We start from the raw sequence: 20,236 nt of genomic DNA, 5'->3' as shown, positions 1-20,236 counted from the left end.
CCACTGAGCTAGGTCGAAAACAGTAACCATAAATGGCGGGAAAATATTTATTCGGATATTTTGAGCGTTGTACGAATTTTGGGGCTTCACAATTATTACATTGCCTATGCGGAATGATTATTTCATCTTTGATGCAAGAAACTTATGTTGACAAATGAGAGATGACGAGGAAAACACGAATAACGAATGACTGTTTGGTTCACTTTCTTTATTGGAAAATTATTACAAAGACATTGAAAAACCTACCTTTTGGCATAATTTACGTTTAAATGTATCAGCAGTTGTTAATCTTTATTGTAGTTTTGTAGATTTACCGCAGCATTTCATGATTTTTTCAGTGGAAAATTCTAACCTAAAATTCATAACACTTCACTAATTTATTGGTTTCTTGAGCCAAACTTTGTGTTCGCTGTGATCCATTACTTATAATCTTTAATTAGACAACTGTTTGATAACACTTTGTAATCAAAATTTAAATATTTTTCACTTATTATCCACTTTCAAGTTCCAACAATAAACACTTTATACCACGAAAAACCACAGAACCAAAGTGAACGCTAGTATTTACCACCACGTACTTTTAAAGTAATTCTTTCTATTGTAAGTAATTAACACTATACACGCAAAATTGTTGAACAATTCATTAAATGTCAGTTAAATGTGGCATTACGAAAATTTCTTTACTGTTTTCGACATAGTTCAAAAGTCATCACCAGAGGGCGTCTAGTTAATTTTATTTCCGAATACTTTGTACCAAAACAGTAACATTCTTGTGACAATTCTTTAAGTTTGAGAAATTTTTACTTACATTAAGTTGTAAGTTATATAGTAATGGTTGGATAATTGGAACCGAAAGTTTGCAAAGCCTGCTCGGATTATACAGGGTGTTAGGGAATGGCTTAGCAATATTTCGTATGTAAATTTGTCGTGATCAGACGAGTTAAAAACCCTTATACAGTGTGGAATTTTTAACTGGAATAAAATTCATAACTTGGACACAGGCAATTTTTGTAAAAAATTCAGAAACAGGTTGCTGTTTGTTTTTTTTTTGCTCATCATTTGGAGGATATGGTTTTTGTTTATCTGCTGTCAAAACTGCACAGCCACCTTCAACTTTTTCTTCAAATGTAACGGTATGTCGTGTGAAAGAGCACTTCAAAAGCAGTACAACATACTATTTGTTTTCTTAATATTGTCAACGCCCAAGTGATAAAAAAATTAAAGCAGTGTGGAATTATTGACTAAAATAAAATTTGTAACTTGGATATAAGCGATTTTTGTAAAAAATCCTAAAACAAGTCAATTTTTGATTATTTTTACATTATTTGGTGCATGCGGTTTTTGTTTATCTGTTTTGAAAAATGCATATCCACCTCTAAATTTTTAATTCAAATGTAACGATATGTCAAGTGTCAACTCATGTGAAAAAGCACTTTGCAAGGAATACAACGCACTATATATTTTCTGAATATTTTCAAAGCCCACCCGATAAAAAAATGTAAACCAATTTTTTTAAGTTGAAATTATGCAAATCATACTAGAAATGTTGCAAAATGTTAGAAATTCATGATATTATTTCCCAGGAGAGAAACGGTGCCCAATTTGAACAACTGTTGCATTAAATAATGTTAAACTTATAAAATTGATTTTTATTTTTTCATCGCGTAGGCTTTAAAAAAATTCAAAAAACAAATAGTGCGATGTATTGCTTGCGAAAAAGGCTCTCATACGAGGTGTAACTTTACATACAATTACACTGAAAAAAAGAAGTTAGAGATGGCTATGCACTTCTGACAACAGGTAAACAAAAACCTTATGCACCAAATAGTAGGCAACAAAAAATAAAAATGGACCTCTTTCGGGAATTTTCACCAAGTCGTCTTAATCAAAGTTATGAATTTTATTCCAGTTAAAAATTTCACGCTGTATAATTTTTCCAAAAAGTACTTTCATCAACAAATTTTATTAACCCCTCTGTCGAGAGCCACTGTGTGCTTTATGGTAGTTTAGTAGCAGTTAATTTTTTCATTAGGCAAAATGGAGATAGCGACGCGTTATCGTTTTGAGAATTTTTCAAAATTGTGGTTAACATGTTTAATTGTGTGGGAGGTTCGAACCCCGGTCCTGGCAAAAAAAAAATTTTCGTAAAATTTTATAACAAAACAAATTGAAATAGAAGAATAACGACCAAGAATTTAATTTACCTCTGCTGTTTAGTTTATAATATTAAAATTTACGCTAATTTTTATAATACAAATTCAGCGGTTCTCAAAATTTGGGACTTTAATTTCAGAACGATTTTTTGGGAAAACTATGCATTTTTGATTTACATACATTTTGCTTAATCGATTTACCTTAGCATTCACTACCTTTAAATTTTACCTAAACCATTCCCTAACACGCTGCAGATTTCATAATAAATGATATCAATAACCCGAACACGTTCGGTTTACAGACACCTTACATGACCAATTAACCATGCAAATACCTGTATACAGGATGTCCCAGCGATTTGAAAAAGTCCATTATTGCCCTTTAAATCTTAGAAAATTAATAACTTTTTTACGAAAACCATAGATACTAACCCCCTGACTCAACTAAATTATTTTCAAACATTAAATAGAACACCCTATATTTAATGCATTTTTGGATGTAGCTTTTAACACTAATGTTTCTAACTAACTTAATTGGTACCTTGGGTAGGTATGAGTAAGTTAAAGTTAAAAGGTTAAAGAAAGCTAAGTAAAGAGTTAAGTTATTTCGAAGTTGGAAACACGTTTTTGGACTTTAACTTGAAATTTACATCTAACTCGACTTTGAAATAACGGGCCTAAAAGGTCATTAGAACTCACAATTAATCACAATTTTACAAATTTTACGAGAGCATCAAATTATCTGAGCCAACAGTTTTCATCAGGGTCCTAAGATAACATTATTGAACCATTCCAGCCTTATACATTGCAGTTAACTGCGTCATTGTTTGAATGTGACAAATGACAAATTGATAAACAAAAGCTGGTTCAATCTCAAGAAAACTCAATTTTCAGTTTTTATTGCAACTGTACAATGTAGAGCAAAAATTTTTAGACACTTCTGTCATTTCGTTGTCACAAGATAATGAAGGATAAGGAGTTTGCCATACACGGTTATGTCAACGCGAAATTCATACTCTAAAATCTATCTCAGTGAAAATTGAAACTGTAAAGAAATCCACAAAAACAAAAATCATGTTCATATGCTAGAAAAAACTAAAAACATTTTTCGCTTAGTTTTGATTAAAATCCGGAAAATTTCAATTTGATCTTAATCTTGTGATATTTTAAACGTGAAGAAACCAATATTATTTATCAACAATCACATTATAATTGGATTTTTAACCACACTTATGAACCATATAAAGTGACCTATTATCCACTAGTAAAATAATAGTATATTATGAGACGAGTCTTATAAGACGCATTTTGTCGCACGCACGAATTTAGAGCCATAATAGAGTAAGTATGACAAAATGCCTTATAAACGAGATATCATACAGTATTTTTTATACTTCGCACTTTTTGTACCAAAAAAAATAATTTCGAAATTTTGAAAATTTTGTGGCTGTTGACAACATTTGCGCGCAGACAGTGAAATGAAATTAATAATTTGGACCGTGTTTAGCTTATTCGTACAAATGTATTCTGAAAGTGTCCAAGACGTTTTGCAATGTCGTGGCAAATACGTGGAATTTGAAAATTGACCGAAGTATAATGAGATCTCAAATTACTTACTTGCCGAGTTACATTTTACGAATACGAATATTTTTAATTTGCCTTTGATTAAATCCATTTTGTATGTATGGTGATTGTGGATAAAACGTTGTACTGCATTCGTGTTTTAGTCGCATTTTATCCACTTAAGAATATTAAACACTCGGGCTGACGCGAGGATCGGGCTTGCGTGGAAACAATGCTTTGTAAAACAATTATACAATAAATAACTATTACGAAACAATTTGCTCGTTTATTCATTGATTGATGAAAATTTTCAGAATAATTGCGTCACTGGCCGAAAAGGTGCTCCAAATTCGAAAACGCTTGCAAAAGTTTTTTTATTTGCAACCCAATTTGTAGATTTTGCGATTTATTGCTGACAAAATTTTCCAGAGCCACTGCCTTTCTAACTTAAAAAAAGTATACTACTACTATCAAGAATAATGCTATATTCGACTTAATTTGGTAATTTTTCTGGTTAAAAAAGGCAGAAACAATTTCGTTTACCTATAACCAATTTTCCAGCACATAATTGTGTTTCTAGCTGAAAAACAAAACAAAAAAAACGTGCAAATGTGCAAAATCGCTCGGAAAAGACAACAATACCTACAATAAATTTATTTTCGACTTAAATTAGCGAATTTTCTGACCATTTTGGCACAATCTCCTTGAAGGAACAGTTTTTTCCTTACACGTTTTTATAATATTTGAGTTAAAACAGTACCTAGCTTAATTTTTCCAAATTTTTGACTTATACAATAAAAAAACTTTTCGACGTACGAAAAAATTTTGGTAAAACCTCGCCGAAAAAAAAATGATAAAAGAAGCAAATTTCTAATCGAATTAAGTAAATTTTTCACTAAAATTTCTAAAATAATGGCGTTTCTGTTTTTATTTGCAACCCATTTTAACGATTTTAGATTTATTTTACAATAATTGTGCTTTTTACTTTTAATACAGTCCTATGTCAACACTAATGTCATTTTGGACTTAAATTAGTAGTTTTCTAGTCCTACGAAAAACTAAGTGTTGGCTTAAAAGTGTACTTAAATGAAGAAATTCTTAGGTATTTGGACAAATTTCTTGATTTTTCAACTTAATAACATTAACGAAATTTTGTGTGCAAAAACTCTCGGAAGAAGCAACAGTAATTTTATTTCCTACTTAGTTAAGCGATTTTTTGGACATTACTTAAGTTACCAAGTATCTAACCTAATTAATATTTCGAATTTTTGAATTTTTTGTAACAAACCACTGATTTTTTTTCTTAAATGAACGCAAAAAGAGAATAATTTCTAACCGAATTTAGTAAATTTGTATCAAAAATTTGCCATTCTGGCTGAAAAATATTTGTATGTGGTAATAACTACATTGATTTCATTTTTGAAGTAATTTACATAATTTTGGGCAATTTTGCCAATATTGTAAAAAGTGAGTGTAAAAAAAGATGTGTTTGGATTTACTTTGGCACTGACAAAATTACTCGTAATAAGTATTGTGTTTCTAACGTAAGAAAACGTACTAAGACGTTACAAGAGACTCATAATATGTCATTTTTATCGTGATTAGTAAATCAGTGAATTAGTAAATTTTTCGGCTCTTTCTTAAAAACGTTTAAATACCGAAATCCAGGGATGGGCACGTCAACAATACAAAGTAGACAATTCAGTTGTTCACTTGTCAACAATGTCAACTATGTCAACAATACAGAAATAATCAAATTTGACATTTTATTGACGGTACTGGACTACAAAACTGGTGTATTTGTTTAAACTAAAACTTAAGGGTAGAAGAAAACTTTTCGAAAATATAAAATATGTGATATAAAACAAGTATAAAAAATAAACAAAAATAAGCTTTTAAAAAAACAGTAAGAAAAAACAAATTATTTTCTTTTTTCATTTTTTTTACGCTTCAGCCTTTATTCTCTTCGTCTTTATTCCCAAAAGAATACTTTCTTCAAAAGAAAATGTGACGAAAAATACAACGTAACCTTAAATTCTTATTGATGAATTATGACATTGTCGATGTAATTGTTGACACGTCGTGTAGACAATCAAAGTCGCTAAAGAACATGCTTGGCAAGTTGGCAATGAGTTGTCAAACGGTTTTAGTAAAATCTTTCAAAAAATAAATGTTTTATCTAATCCACAATCCACCTAGTGTCATTTGGATACAAAAAACTCTAGGTTTCTAGGTGTATCAGATAATCAAAAGTAATAAATAATTTTTGGGGGGTGGTGATAAGATTTTGAGACCTATTAAAAAAAATTACACCATTTTTGACCAATCTGTGATCTTTTGACTTTTAAAATATTTACCATTCTGGTTAGATGTTCCAGAAATGAGAAAATAATTTGACAAATTTCGATTAGTTTTTGACCTTTCGCGAAATAATTGAATTTCTACATAAAAATGCCAATAAAACACAAACTTACGCAGTTTTAACAAAATTTTATTAGAAAATGCAATAACTGTTACTGCATCCTCCAACTCTCGAAAAAAGCTTAACAGGTGTGATTTCGATCAGTGTTTTTCTTAAATCGTTCCCCACTTGACCCAAAAAGATTATTTTTCCTCATAGAAAATTGTGTAAGAAAGACCAGTTTGAATTAAAACTGTGGTATTTTTTCTTTTCACCTTGGATTTCAAAACATTTGAAAAGAGAAAGACCGTTATTCCAATATTTAAAAATTACAACTACTTACTCATAGTATAAAAATGATAGTAATTATAATATGCCATATCAGAATATTGATGACATTTTAATTGCTCCTAGTATTTTTCAAAACCCGATTAAGCAATTTCTGTTTTCCGTCTATAATTATAACTTGTTGTTTACATTTTCCGAGGCAGGGGCTGTACGACCACATTTTCCTTATAACAACGCAATGCGTCATCATTCCAAATACATGCGAATCATTTTTAAAATAACGAGTTTTTAGGAAATTTCAGTTGGCGTTTGGAGTATATTTTGGTTTTTATTGGCAGATTGTGAGTCAGTTGGTCACTATTTTAAGTATACTATATCGACACACGATAAATCATTCCTTGAATTACGATGTCCGGTGATCAATTACGAGTTGTTTTCATCGCGTAAATATTGCATTATTGATGCATTTTTACTTGATGGAGTACTTTAATTTGGTTTGCAAATTTTTCTCCAGCCAGTGGAATGAACTTTTGATAATTACAAGGTGATGCAGAAAATTAATTGTTGCTTAAACACAGACTACGGTCCTTTACATTGTGACACACTTTAATTTCAAGTCGGTGTAAATGGCCACAAAATCACAAAATATGTGACTCATACAACAATAAAGAATTGAAAGATAATCTCTGTTTGCTATCTATTTTCCTGGAATGAAAGATGTCAATCATAATGACGTAATATTTCGGTCACCGATTCACATTGAATTACCTTACCTTCCTATTACCTAATTCAATTATGAAATTAAATTTCATTTGAACTATTAAATTCTGATTCATGGTCTTTGTATTATTTGAAAGATTTACTAAAAGTTTCTTTTTTTATTTTTGCTTCAAACGTGATAGCTTATGTAAATTTTTTACACTTTGCATTATTGAAATTGTTCAGAAGCTTAAAATACAAAAGACACACCTGTTTACGTCATAAATAAGAATAACATTTTTTTATTTCATATTGGAATCGAATCGATAAACAAGCTGCAATTAATATACTCTGTAAAAATTATTAATAATTTATTACTAATTCTTTGAAGAAGTTGAGAAGTTGAGAAAACCTCTTTAATTTTTGTTTTTTATTGTTGGCACTTTGGGTGCATCATACATTTTTATGTTAAAAAAATTTCATATTAAATTTTTATATTAAATGATGTAGTTGATTTAAAGGCTACTAAAAAACAAAAACACCAAAAGCAATTTGGTCCAGATTTTTGTGTTTCCAAAACCTCGAATTTATATCCCTTTAAGTTTATAGTAGAATTGCAACAGCGCATTTGAATTTTTTGGAGTGAAAAATAAAGCACAAATTGGAAGTTTCTGTAAGAAAAGAATACTGTGTTAAACTAATTTCCAGCGACACACTTTGAGCTAAGAAGACCCACCAGAAACTCTTAATTTGTGTTCCATTTCATTCAAAAAAATGCAAATATGCTGTTAAAAAATTTAACTATGAACTGAAATGGGATATAACAATTTCGCTGGAGTGTTTTAATTTTAAAGTTTCTTCTCTTCTTTTAAAGTTGAGAAATTTTATTTTTGGGTGACTCTTCAATTCGATTTATTTAGTCAAAAACTCAAAAATGTGTTTGAACTGTTGAAAAAAAAGTAAACCAAATTTTGTTATTTATAAGCTTATTCTTGACGAAATTTTGTTCAAAGACAAATGAAATCGAGTGAAACAAGCACTTTGAGGAGTTTCAGTTTCAAAAATGAACAAAACTGCCTGAAATAAGGTCAATTAATATTTTCACTCACATTTGTTGATATTTTTCAGTCAATTTTTAACCCTAAAATATGATTAAATATTCAGAAATGACAGAAATAACATTAGTTTTCAAAAAAATATATTGTTGTGAAGAGTTTTTGTCCAATAAAAAAATCTGAATAAGAGATGGTTGAAATAATGAAATTCCCACTTACTGTTACCAATATTTTGCTAAAAAAAATTGTTTTTATTTCAACAACGTGTTTAAAAATTTTAAGAACGCAATTTCCACATAGTTTTCGATCTAATTACGACAAATAATCCCTTTACTGGCGGTCAACTGTATTCAAATATTTGGAGAAAAATGTTTTATTCGGCAAAATTTTGATTTTTTTAGTGTGTTTTTCATAAAACACTGAGAAAATAACTTACACGTGTTTATTTCATTGAAAAATAAATAGATAAAAATAAAAAATAAAAAAAAATAAAAAATTAAAAAAAATAAAAAATAAAAAAAAATAAAAAATAAAAAAAATAAAAAATTTAAAAAAATAAAAAAATTAATAAAAAATAAAAAATCGGCTTATAAAGATGAGCAGTATCTTCCATCTAATTCGATGATTTTTAGCCAAGCTTAGATAAGCTTTTTGAAAAACAAATGTTTTTACCTCATCAAAGCACAAAAAGAGCTAAAATACCCAACACCGATTTTAGTACGAAAAATAAGATATCTAATCATTTTTCGGTCTGTTTTAGTGAAATTTTGGAAAAAGAAAAAATGTAAAATGTAAAGTGTGATTAAGAAAAGAAAAGAAAAGCAGAAATAAAATTACTTTAAAAAAACGATCTATTGTTGTAAAGTTTTTGTTCAATAAAACAATTTTCATTAGAGATGTTTACAATACTAAAGTTTTCAACCTTTTTTAGCAAATTTTTTCAAAAAAAAGTATTTTTATATGAAAAACGTGTTTAAAAACTTCAAAAACGCAAGTTTCACACATTTTGAGCTCGAGCTTAGTGAAATTCCATTTTTTACAAAATTTTGACAGATAATTTTTTATTATTGGCTGTCAACTGTATCCAAAAGTTTGGAAAAAAAGGTTTAATCCTATTCAGCTAAATTTAGTGATTTTTCAGTCTGTTTCTCATAAAACACTAGGAAAGGAACTTTAAACACGACTTTATTTCAATGAAAAATATAAAGATAACAACAACGAACAAACTCCATAGTTTTTCAACTTATTATTTTAGAATATATACTGATTTGTAAACTATAACAAAAGTATCTAAAATTTGATGTTTCTTTAAAGCTTTAGAAATAAAGTTTTTCAAAATTGTTTACCCTTTGATTTAGATATCAAAATTAAGGTTAAATCATTGTGAAAAACTTTGTTTCTAGAGATTTAGAGAACCATAAAATTTTAGGGTGACTGTTCTTTAAGTTCGTCTAATAAATCGTGTTGACACGAGATGGTTTATTTAACAATATGTTCGCTTTTTAAGATATGAGGAATAAATGTCTGAAACCACACAACAAACCTTGCTACATTGCTTACACGGTCACATACCAAAACTTCGAAATGATCAAAGTTTTGCAATGTTTTAACGAAAGTAAACTTCAATATTCAATAGCGAAGGGGTGTAAAGTTTTATTAGCAGCGTCATTCCCAAACCACGCAATATATATTGCTGTCAGTAACAAACAAATCTCATTTCAGATAGAAAACCAGTAGGAATGTGCAAAATTGCACTTGTCGTAGCCATTTAAAACTGTAATGAATCGCTTATTGAATCACCTAATAAAGCGATAAAAATCACGCTTTGTGGGCGTCAAAAATGATGCACTGCATACCAGCAATTTGCATGCTGCATCACTTCAGCTTGAATATTTCCATCTGTTTTTACGCTTAAAATATTTACATTTCAAACGATTTTACTTGAAATATTTTCCTCATTTCGTGATTATTAATAGAAAAGCCACTTATAATTAAAATTTGTTACTGGAATCAATTAGTGAAGCTTGAAAAGTAGGTAGGTATAGATTTATTTCTTAAAAAAAACTAATTTAATTTAATTTTATTAAATATTCTTGAGAACATGGCGCGATGTGGCTTCATTGGAACTTTGGAGGAAGTTCCGATGATAAGCATAGAAGGCAAATGGAATTTAATAATTGAAAGGGGTTTACTTCATGTTTGAGTTATTATGAACGATAATATTGCGACGTGATTTGAATATTCATAGTGTCTGTCTGAAATTTTTACTAATTAATTACAAGTTTGGAACTACTCCAAGTAACTCTTCAGTGTTTGAGAAATAAAATATAAACCTAGAAACAAATTTCAGTCTTTATAAATTTTAGGAAAAAAAAACACAAGAACAATTGTAATCACATTACCTACCTTTTTCAAGTCAGCAAGTGTACAGCCAGGTGCAAAATGAATGACTCCCCAAATATATCGAGCCTGATTCCGTCGTGAAATCGTAAAATTAATATTTCTTGAACAGTTTTTTATCAACTTGTAAACTTTGTCAAAAATTACGAAATATGTATTGCCTATTGCAAATCTTTTACGTACTGTGAAGTTTTGCCCCACTGATAGAATAACAAAACTTTGTTGTCACTCGAATGGTAAATGATGTTTATAAGTTATGTTGCCGTTTCTTCTTGATTTTTTTCCATTTATATTTGCACAGCCTGTTTAACTTTTTCCCTACGAGTTTGCCTTTCCATTATACAGAGTGGAATTTTTAACTGGAAAAAAACTTGGATATAGTTGATTTTTGTGAAAATTCCCGAAACAAGCCGATCTTTATTTTTTTATTATTTAGAAAATATGATTTTTGTGTATCTGCTGTTAAAAATGCACAGCCACCTATAGCTTTTTTTCAAATGTAACGTTATGCCAAGTAACACTACGTGTTAAAGAGCACTTTGAAAGCAGTAAACCACACTATTTGTTTTCTGAATATTGTCAAGACCTATGTGATAAAAAAATATTACTATTGTGTAGTCTTTGACTGGAATAAAATTCATAACTTGGACGTGAGCGATTTGTGTAAAAAATCCTGAAACAGGTCGATTTTTGTTTTTCGTTGCCCATTTGTGTAACTGGTTTTTGTTAATATGCTGTCTAAAATGCACAGCCACCTCTAACTTTTTTTCCAATTTTATGGGATGTCAAATATGATACTTATTGTAAAAGCCCAATTCGCAAACAATGCAACGCACTATTTGTTTTCTGAATATTTGTAAATTTAAAGCCTACGCAATAAAAAAGAGCGGTATCCATTTTGTACATTTGTTGCGTTATTGCATTAAATACTGTCAAACTTATAAAATTGTTTTGTGTTTTTTATCACGTAGGCTTTAAAAATATTCAAAAAACAAGTAGTGCGTGTATTGCTAGTTAAGTGGTTTAACACTTAACACTGTGGCTTAACACTGAGGTGTAACTTGACATACGGTTAAATTTGAGAAACAAAGTTAGAGGTGGCTGTGCATTTCTGACAACTGTTAAGCAAAAACCATATGCACCAGATGATAAGGCAAAGAAAACCAAAATCGACCTGTTTCAGAAATTTTTACAAAAATCGGTAATATTCAAATTATGAATTTTATTCCAGTTAAAAATTTAGTTTTTCAGTCGCTTAGATCTTCAGAATTGCAGTTTCAATATTTTTTGTTTTTTGTGTTTTTAGTTTCTCAGCGTTAAAATTCCTTTGTCAGTTTTTGAACATTTAATTATTGAAAATATGCATACTCTATTCCAATATGAAATAATATTTTAATTTTTGGCAATTTTTGTATCTTATAAAATTTTTGTATTAGCCTTGATTTTAGAAAAAAAAATTAATTTATGTAGGAGTGTCAAAATTGTAGTATTAGTCAATTGCTAATTTTTATTTAAAAAATATTAATTATTTTGATTTTATTCTTAGTTTTTTTGTAGTAAATTTTTAAAAAAGTGTGTTTTAATAAAAAAAAGATCAAAAAGTAAGCAGAATCGATTATGTTATTTGCATCTAAGAAGAAATCTCCTTCTGTGAGAAAGACCAGCTCTAAAACTGGATCACTGGTGTCTCATTTGTCTCAGGAATCACCACCCACTTGTTTATCTGGTGCATAAAAAAAATTTTAAGACGATTGAAGCGTTTGCCATTGGTTATCGGAGGAACATTGCACTACCAACTGTAAAACAGACCTATCATAAGGCGTTCAAAACTGAACAAAAAATAGATGTTTGATAATTTGAAATTTCGCAGTTTTCAAAAAAAATCTAAAGTTTTCCATTACACTTGGGTTCAAAAATCGTAAATAAATTGTGGATCAAAATATTTTTAACAAAGAGTCATTCTCGCAATTAGTTTGTGTTTAAACTCAAATATTTCGCAAGTTTTCCCTGTAGTTTCCCTGTCAAATCTTTGAATTAGCCTTTTACTCACTTTTTTGCATTTTTCGGAAAAGTTGTTTCAAATGTAGGGTTTGTCTTGATTTGTGTTTTATATTTCCGTGCATTTTGTTGTTCTGTATTCTTTCATCTTTGGATTCGAAGCAATATTTTGACGGATCTGTCACTTTGACGACAATCACAATTTAAATTCAACGCCACATTACGTTTAAATTTAATTGGTGACTTGATGAACAACCATTTTTGAACACATTGTATATAATTTCAGTTTTCCAATTTCATAATGTTCTTACTTTGCAATAGTATAGATTTTTAATTTAATTTATCACCCTTTAAGTCTTTTAGATCTACAGAAATTTTAATCTATTTTTTAAACTTTTTTTGTATACCAGTTTTTATTTTTTTTAGCATTTCACTGTCTTAGTGTATTGTTTATTTTTTTAGAATGTCATATATCATTTTATTACTGATTTCTTCTGAAAATACACAAGCCTTTCCAAATGCAATTTTAATAAAGCAACGTGTAAACAAACTGAAGTAAATGCTTTTACTTGTAGTAGTAAAAAATAGACTTACATTTTATTCATTTTACCTATTGACTTACTTTCTCACTCTGAAATTGTAATAAATAGCATAACAAAATTAGAAACAGTCACTTGCTAAAACAATTAATTTTGTCAATAAAGTGTAAATTTTTGTAAAATGTACTCTAGGAGTTGTGGAAAAATCACAAACTTTATAAAAAAAATTAAATAAAAATCTACTGAACATTAAAATGTAAATTAAATAAAAAAATACTAATAATGCAGAGGTGCCTAACTAAGAGTTTATTTTCTAGGTTGTGATGAATTCTTAAAAAAAAACGAAGTAATTTTACAACAGCAGATTGAGAACAACAGTTATTAACTTTTTTATACAATGTGTTTATACAAAAATGGTGGTTCATCAAGTCACCAATGAACTTTGAATGTAATGTGCCGCTTACTTTAAACTGTGAATATCGTCAAAGTGGCAGATCCATCAAAATAATGGAAAAAGCTTCAAATCCAAAAACGAAAGATTACACAACAAAAAATCACAAAAATATAAAACACAAATTATGACAAACATTACCCTTGAAAGAACTTTGCCGAAAAATGTAAAAAGTGAGTAAAAAGCTAATTCAAAATTTGACAGAGAAACTACATTAGTTATTTAGAAGAAGGGCACAATGAATTTGAATTCCTTAGTCAACTTGATGAACAACCATTTTTGAACACATTGTAGTTTTTTTGTGATAGGTAATTTTAAGATTTTGAAAAACGTAGTGCGTGTTGTTTGTTTGTTTTTGTAAAAATATGTTTTAATTTTTTCTGTTGTAGGAATTAATAAAACATGTATCCTATAAATTACCACATTTTAATACCTAATTTTTGTTATTCTACAACCTTTTTTGACACCTGAACAAGACTTTTAACTTCATAAAAATCCGATCTCTAATTATAAGGGAAAATTACAGTATCTGCTTTTAAGACATAAGAGTTTTGAAGATCGATGTTTTTTTAAGGAGGTTTAGACATGGTTGGCTCAGGTCAGGTCATGGTAATGTGACAAAGACCGTAGCAGTGTAATCATTCTAATTTTTATCAATTCATTTGGATAAAATTGTATATTTTATTCGGAGTAAAAGTGAGTTTATGTGGCATAGCTTCACCACATCATTTTTACTCCTAATAACATAATTTGTTATTATGACACAAAAATAGCACAAAGCCGTTTATTCAATATTTTATGCTTGTCTTTCATTTTCAGATAACCGCTCCTCGCTTTCCCGTCGTATTAAAAATCGGGCACGCCCATGGCGGTCTGGGCAAGGTGAAAGTGGACAACATCAACGATTTCCAAGACATGGCGAGCGTCGTCGCCGTCGCGAACACCTACTGCACTGTTGAACCTTACATCGACTCCAAATACGACATCCATGTCCAGAAAATCGGCAACAACTACAAAGCCTTCATGCGCAAATCCATCTCCGGATGTTGGAAGACCAACACGGGCTCAGCTATGCTGGAACAGATCTCGATGCCGGAACGCTACCGTTCTTGGATTGATGAAGTCTCTGATTTGTTTGGAGGATTGGATATCTGTGCTTTGGAGGTCGTGGTGGGGAAAGACGGGAGAGAGTTCATAATCGAAGTGAATGACAGCGCACTGACTCTTCTGGGGGATTCACAAGAGGAGGATCGGAGACATATTGCCGATTTGGTGGCGTCAAGGATGCAGGCTATTTGTAGACCAAGGACTCCGCCAAGTGAGGAACCGGTACCTCCCCCAGTTGGGCCAAGAGGGATTTTGGGCAGCCTGACCAGCTTGACACATTCAGAGACTCCGCCACCTAGTGCTTCTGATCATCCTTCGTTGTCGAGTGTGGGTAGACGAGACAGCCAAGGTAAAAAAGTCCTACTTTTACAAATCTCCTACAAGAACTTCTAAAACAAGTCGCTCTAAGCATATTAAAAACCTTCATGAAGAAAAAGTATTAATAAAAAAAAAGAAAAAAATATTTTGAAACTAATTGCTTTCTGGCTCAAGAAATGCACCAAAAAGCTAATATAAAAGTGATTACTTTTCCTTTTTCTTAGTATCTGGCTGAAAAATGTTGATGACCGTTTGTAAAAAATAAAACTAACATTTTCGATTTAATTAAACGATTTTTTGGTTTATTTTTATTTAAACTTTGCTAATGGAATTTTTGGATGGAAAAATTTTCATACATAATGCCAAAACAAATCATTTTTGATTTAGTTTTGCAAAATCTGAGGTTTTATTTCAAAAGCGTGCTAACCTAGAAATAGTAAAATTATAGCTTGATTTAGCAATATTTTGCAAAATCTGTATTTTCATTTCAATAATGTTCTTTTACAAGCTTATAAAATTTTGCTCAAGTTTTTAAACAATTTAGGTATTTTTTGTTTAATTTTGACGAAATTTCATTAATTAAGTAACGCGTTTCTAATTAAAACAGTACTAAAACAGTGAAAAAGAAAAAAATGTGTATTTTTTCATCCAAGTTAGTTATTTTTCAATAATTTTTGAGAAATTTTGCAAAAATTTGCTTTTTTAAAAAAGCGAGGTATTGTGCTTGAATCAGTCAAAATTTATATTTTAGACGAAAATTTTTGAAACAATTCGTTTCTCTCGCTAAAAAACGTGCCAAACGGTCGAAAAAGAATAAAATATTGAATTTTTTGACTTTAGTTTGTCGGTCCATTATAATAAAACTTTGCGTGTGAGACCAAAAAGCAAAAATAACACAATTTTCGATATAACACTGTAATGTTTCGGTGTATTTGTAATTAAAATTAGCAAAATAATATAGTTTTTTACCAAATTTAGTGCTTGCGCTTTTCGTTTTAACAAAAATTGTCTGAGTTTGATATGTTTAAACGCTCGAAAAAGGCAAACATTTTACCATTTTCCATTCACTTAACGATTTTTTGGGCAACTTTGACACCAGTAGGTATAGGCCCTTTTAAAAAAAATAACCATAAAACACTTTTTGTAACTTAGTACGTTAAGATTCAAAAAGAATCTTAAAAGTGTGGTAAAATGTAAATTTCTCCCAAGTGCGTAAGTCTACAGTTTATCTGAATATCTATACTACTAGCTTAGCACTACATATTAATATAGAAGTAGTGTCATTTATTTATTAGTTTTATATTTTACAAAGGTTTCATCGAAAACAGTATAAATAAAGAACACTATAAAATATAACACTCATTCTTCACAAAATTAGTTTTCCTCCACTTGAAAGGAGTCATTCACTGTATCTTCGTTTCGTCAGTATTCTCTCTCTTTCACTGCCCTCTTTTCTATTTTGTTACTTTTAGTTAGCAGGTGTTTAATTGTCTTCTGCTTATTTCCGCACATTTTACCCTTTTGGTTTTATTATCATTTAACATTTCATCGAGTTCATTTCACGTTTTTAACTTGCTTGCTATCACTCATTTTTTTCCTGTCATGGTCCTCGTATGTTGGCAGTTTACCCTGTGCTTCTGTGTCTTTCGTTTTTTATTATATTGTAAAACCATTTTGTGACCTGACTTGACCTCTTTTTTTCCTCAGCATTTCCAATATATTTTTTTGTGTATGATGTTTTGCTTCTTTATTCACAATGTTTTTTTTGCACAATTTCTTTCCAACATTTCTATAGCTTCTAGTGCCTCTCTCACCAATTTATTTCTTGTTTTTTTCTTCTTTATTCCTTGATATTTGACAATTAAACTTTGTTTTGAAAACAATGGTTTTATTATTGAGTCCAGCGGAAAATCAGTTGCTTTAGAATGTATTTTTCTTTCTCCACCCTGACACTGAAGTCCTAAAGGGGTAGAAGAGAAACTACAAACAAATAATGTTTATATTCTGAAACATTCGCTTGATAAAAACATCTCGAAAAAAGAGGAGAAAGAAGGAAAAAAGTACTGTACAGGAATTTTAGGACTTCAATGTCAGGGTGGAGAAAGATAAATAAGCCAAATACAGCCCAAAACAATTGATTTTCTACCTTTTACCCAGTAGAACATTTTTTGCTTCTACCTAATTGTTATATCTATATTTTCACACACCTGTATACATTTTTAGACTATATTTTCCTGTCCTCTTATCTAAATTTTTTTTGTCTATTTTATTTCTGTTATTTTGCTCATCATTTCCAGTCGTAATTTCCACATAATTTGTTGTCTACGACCGCCTTTCTTGTCTTCAATATTCTAATTTTACTTCTTTTTTTAAATTTTTTCGATACCTACCCAATTCCATAATACAAGAACCTACTTCATTACGTCTCTTACTATTCGTTTCTACATTTCTACTGTAGATATTGTTTTAATTTTTACATCTTTTCTCCCGTTTCTTTCCTTAGTAATTTGTTTTCGTTTTTTTTCCTTTCCATTCTCTTATAGGATACTTGGATGTTTTTCGTTTTTACTTTTTCTCCTTCATGTATTCCTCCTTTTTCATTCCATTTTCTTCAGCCACCTTTCTTGACCTCTGTCTTTTGTTGCATTTTCTACTTTTCCCTTTAATTGTTTGCCAGTAGCTTTTCTATTAATTCATTACTTTTTTCATTTGAATCTAATTTTCGTTTCTCCCATTTTCCTTCGTAATCTGTTTCTGTTTTCTTTTCTCTTTATTTTGTTGCAAAATACTTGGTGATGGTTGATTATGATCTTTTTTCCTTCATGTATCTCTCCTCGTTTTCCATTCGGACCTCTTCAATTAGCCTTCTAATTTTTTTTGAACTACATCTCTTATTCTTTTATTACTTCTTTCATGCTTATCTAATTTTTTTTAGCAGTAATTTCGTAATATCATTTTGACTTCCCTTTATGTAGACATTAGCTTAATTTCTCCTTCATCCAATTTTCTTTTCTCCCCATTCTTCCTTTTGTAGTCTGTTTCCGTTTTCCTTTCCATCCATTCTGTTATAGGGTACTTGGTGATTTCGTATTATTATTATCTTTTCTCCTTCAAATATCCTTTGTCGTTTCCCAATCAGTCCACTTCAGCCATTTTAGTCTTATTAGTATATTCTTTACTTCTTGACCTGCTTTTCTGTTGACCTTACTTAATTTCTCCTCCATCTATGGTTTTCTTTTCTTATTATTATCTTTTCTCTGTTATATATCCTCGTTTCCCATTCCGTCATCTTCAGTCACGTTTCCTGCCTTTAGTCTTTTCATTACGTTCTTTACTTTTTTAATGATTTTCAAGTAAATCTTCTATTATTTTATTATTTCTTTTATTCTGACCTAATTTTCTCTCTCCAGTAATTCATTAGATCAAATTTTGTAATTTTCTCTTTGTCCAATTTTCCTGTCTTACGCTTCTTTCCTTCGAAGTCAGTTTTTGTTTTCCTTTTTCTCCATTCTATTATATTCGTAGGGCACTTAACGATGTTTTATTATTACTTTTTCTCCCTCATATATCCCTTCTCGTTTTCCATTGGGTCCTCTTTAGGCACCTTTCCTGTATTGACTTTTCATTCTTCACGTCTTCCTTTTAATTACTACTACACTTCTTTCATTTCTATCTAATTTTCTTTCTCCAATAATTTAATAATATAAGTAATATTTCACTTGATTTTCTTATGTCTTCTATGGCCAGTTATCTTTTTTCCTTGTTTTTTTCCCTCGTAGTCTATTTCCTTTTCTTGATGATTTTTTAACAAATAAACTATTTCAGCATCTCAGAGCAGTACAGTTAGCAGCAGCGGTCCCAGCACTGGCCGTCTTCCAGACCCTCCACCTCGCCCATTCCAACGCCAAGGCAGTCAACAGCAATCAACAACTGAAGACACCGAAGACACAATGAAGAACTTACGAAAAACATTCGCTGGTATATTTGGCGACATGTAAACGCTCTGACTAGAGACCGACTGTTTGCTTTTGAATCGTCAAAAGCAGACAGGTCAAAGCAATATACCTGCATAAAAGGTGTGTTACTCCACTGCCTAGGGCCAGGTACTTGTGGGAAGTACCTTTGTTATGTTTAGCCTAGTTGTTAATTGGATGTATAACAGTGTACTCGTTATTAGACGTTTTGTTATGGGATAGAGTGAGACATTAAGGGGCTAAGCGAACACATCCTCTTTCCCTCTTCTGTAGTAGTACTTTTACCAATTGTAAAATGACAATATTATTGTAATCCTGCTCCTGCACTCCTCTCTGTAACCGTTTCGTCAACTTATTGTTAGATTGTGGGTTGTTCATCGATTGTTAGAGCAACGAATGTTTGTAATAACGTTTCCAGAGAATTGTTATTCGCCATAGTCCGAAAATTCTACAAACGCACACTGGTTCAAAACCCCAACTAGCAGAAGTGCGCAACTTTTCCTCCTGGTGCGAATCCGTACAATTTTTAGAAGACACGTTGTGCCTTTGTAGAATTTTTAGTTTATAGCAGCGATTCTCTCGGGTTTATCCTCTTTGGTCCGGAACAGTGAAGTTGCGCACACTGGACCTGATCGACCCGAATAAGCCTCAAGAGTATGACATTATGTAATAATTAGATTTTACATGATCTGTAGATTAGATTTACGTAGTGCGTTGTCTCCTTTATCACATTTGTTAGGCCTTGGCGAGTTTTTTACAAAGTTATCTGTAGCTGGCTACGATGTTTTCAAATGAGTGAATATAATATTATTAACATATTAGGCAAAAGTATTCGATTTGCATTTAATATATTGTAAGCATATCATGTTTGTTTGTGAGATTCGCTCAGTGTTGACTTGCATATCCATTTAAGTGTGTGCGTTTTTCGTTTTGGAGACAGCAACTCGAGGTTGTGTAGTAGCTCAGCTTACAAATAATACGTTCGGGCATATTGTATAGTGTTATATCGATGGAAATACAATAAATGAGTAAATAAGTGCAAAGATTTTTTATTGTCATCGATAAGGATCGTCTGTGTAACAAACGAACAACAGAGGGAGCAGTAGTTATGAATGGATGATTCACGAAACGCAGGTGTGCTTTCGCTGAAATTGCTTTGTCGCTTTTCAGTTCAGCTGATTCATTTTGAAGTCATCAAGAAGAATGATCTCATTTGTCACTTAATATTTAGAGCATCTCCGCTTTCTAATACTACAGTCAAATAACTCTTCAAATCAATATTTGGGGGAT

General features: G+C 30.5%; 1 protein-coding gene across 1 annotated transcript in view; it reads left to right on the top strand.

Annotated features, from left to right (window-relative positions):
* The window catches only part of Syn (Synapsin), a gene marked incomplete at its 5' end in the record, with an annotated part of 81,215 nt that extends 61,226 nt beyond the window's left edge, over nucleotides 1-19,989 (top strand). The window contains 2 exons of the mRNA XM_008200909.3: nucleotides 14,367-15,003; nucleotides 18,798-19,989. Coding sequence (XP_008199131.1) covers nucleotides 14,367-15,003; nucleotides 18,798-18,970 — 810 coding nt within the window. The remainder of the gene's footprint in view (nucleotides 1-14,366; nucleotides 15,004-18,797) is intronic.
* Between the last annotated feature and the right edge of the window lie 247 nt (nucleotides 19,990-20,236).

The sequence above is a fragment of the Tribolium castaneum genome, chromosome 2 (genome assembly GCF_031307605.1).
Source record: "Tribolium castaneum strain GA2 chromosome 2, icTriCast1.1, whole genome shotgun sequence".
NCBI classification, from domain to species: Eukaryota; Metazoa; Arthropoda; class Insecta; order Coleoptera; family Tenebrionidae; genus Tribolium; species Tribolium castaneum.
This window is presented reverse-complemented; position numbering and strand designations above follow the sequence as displayed.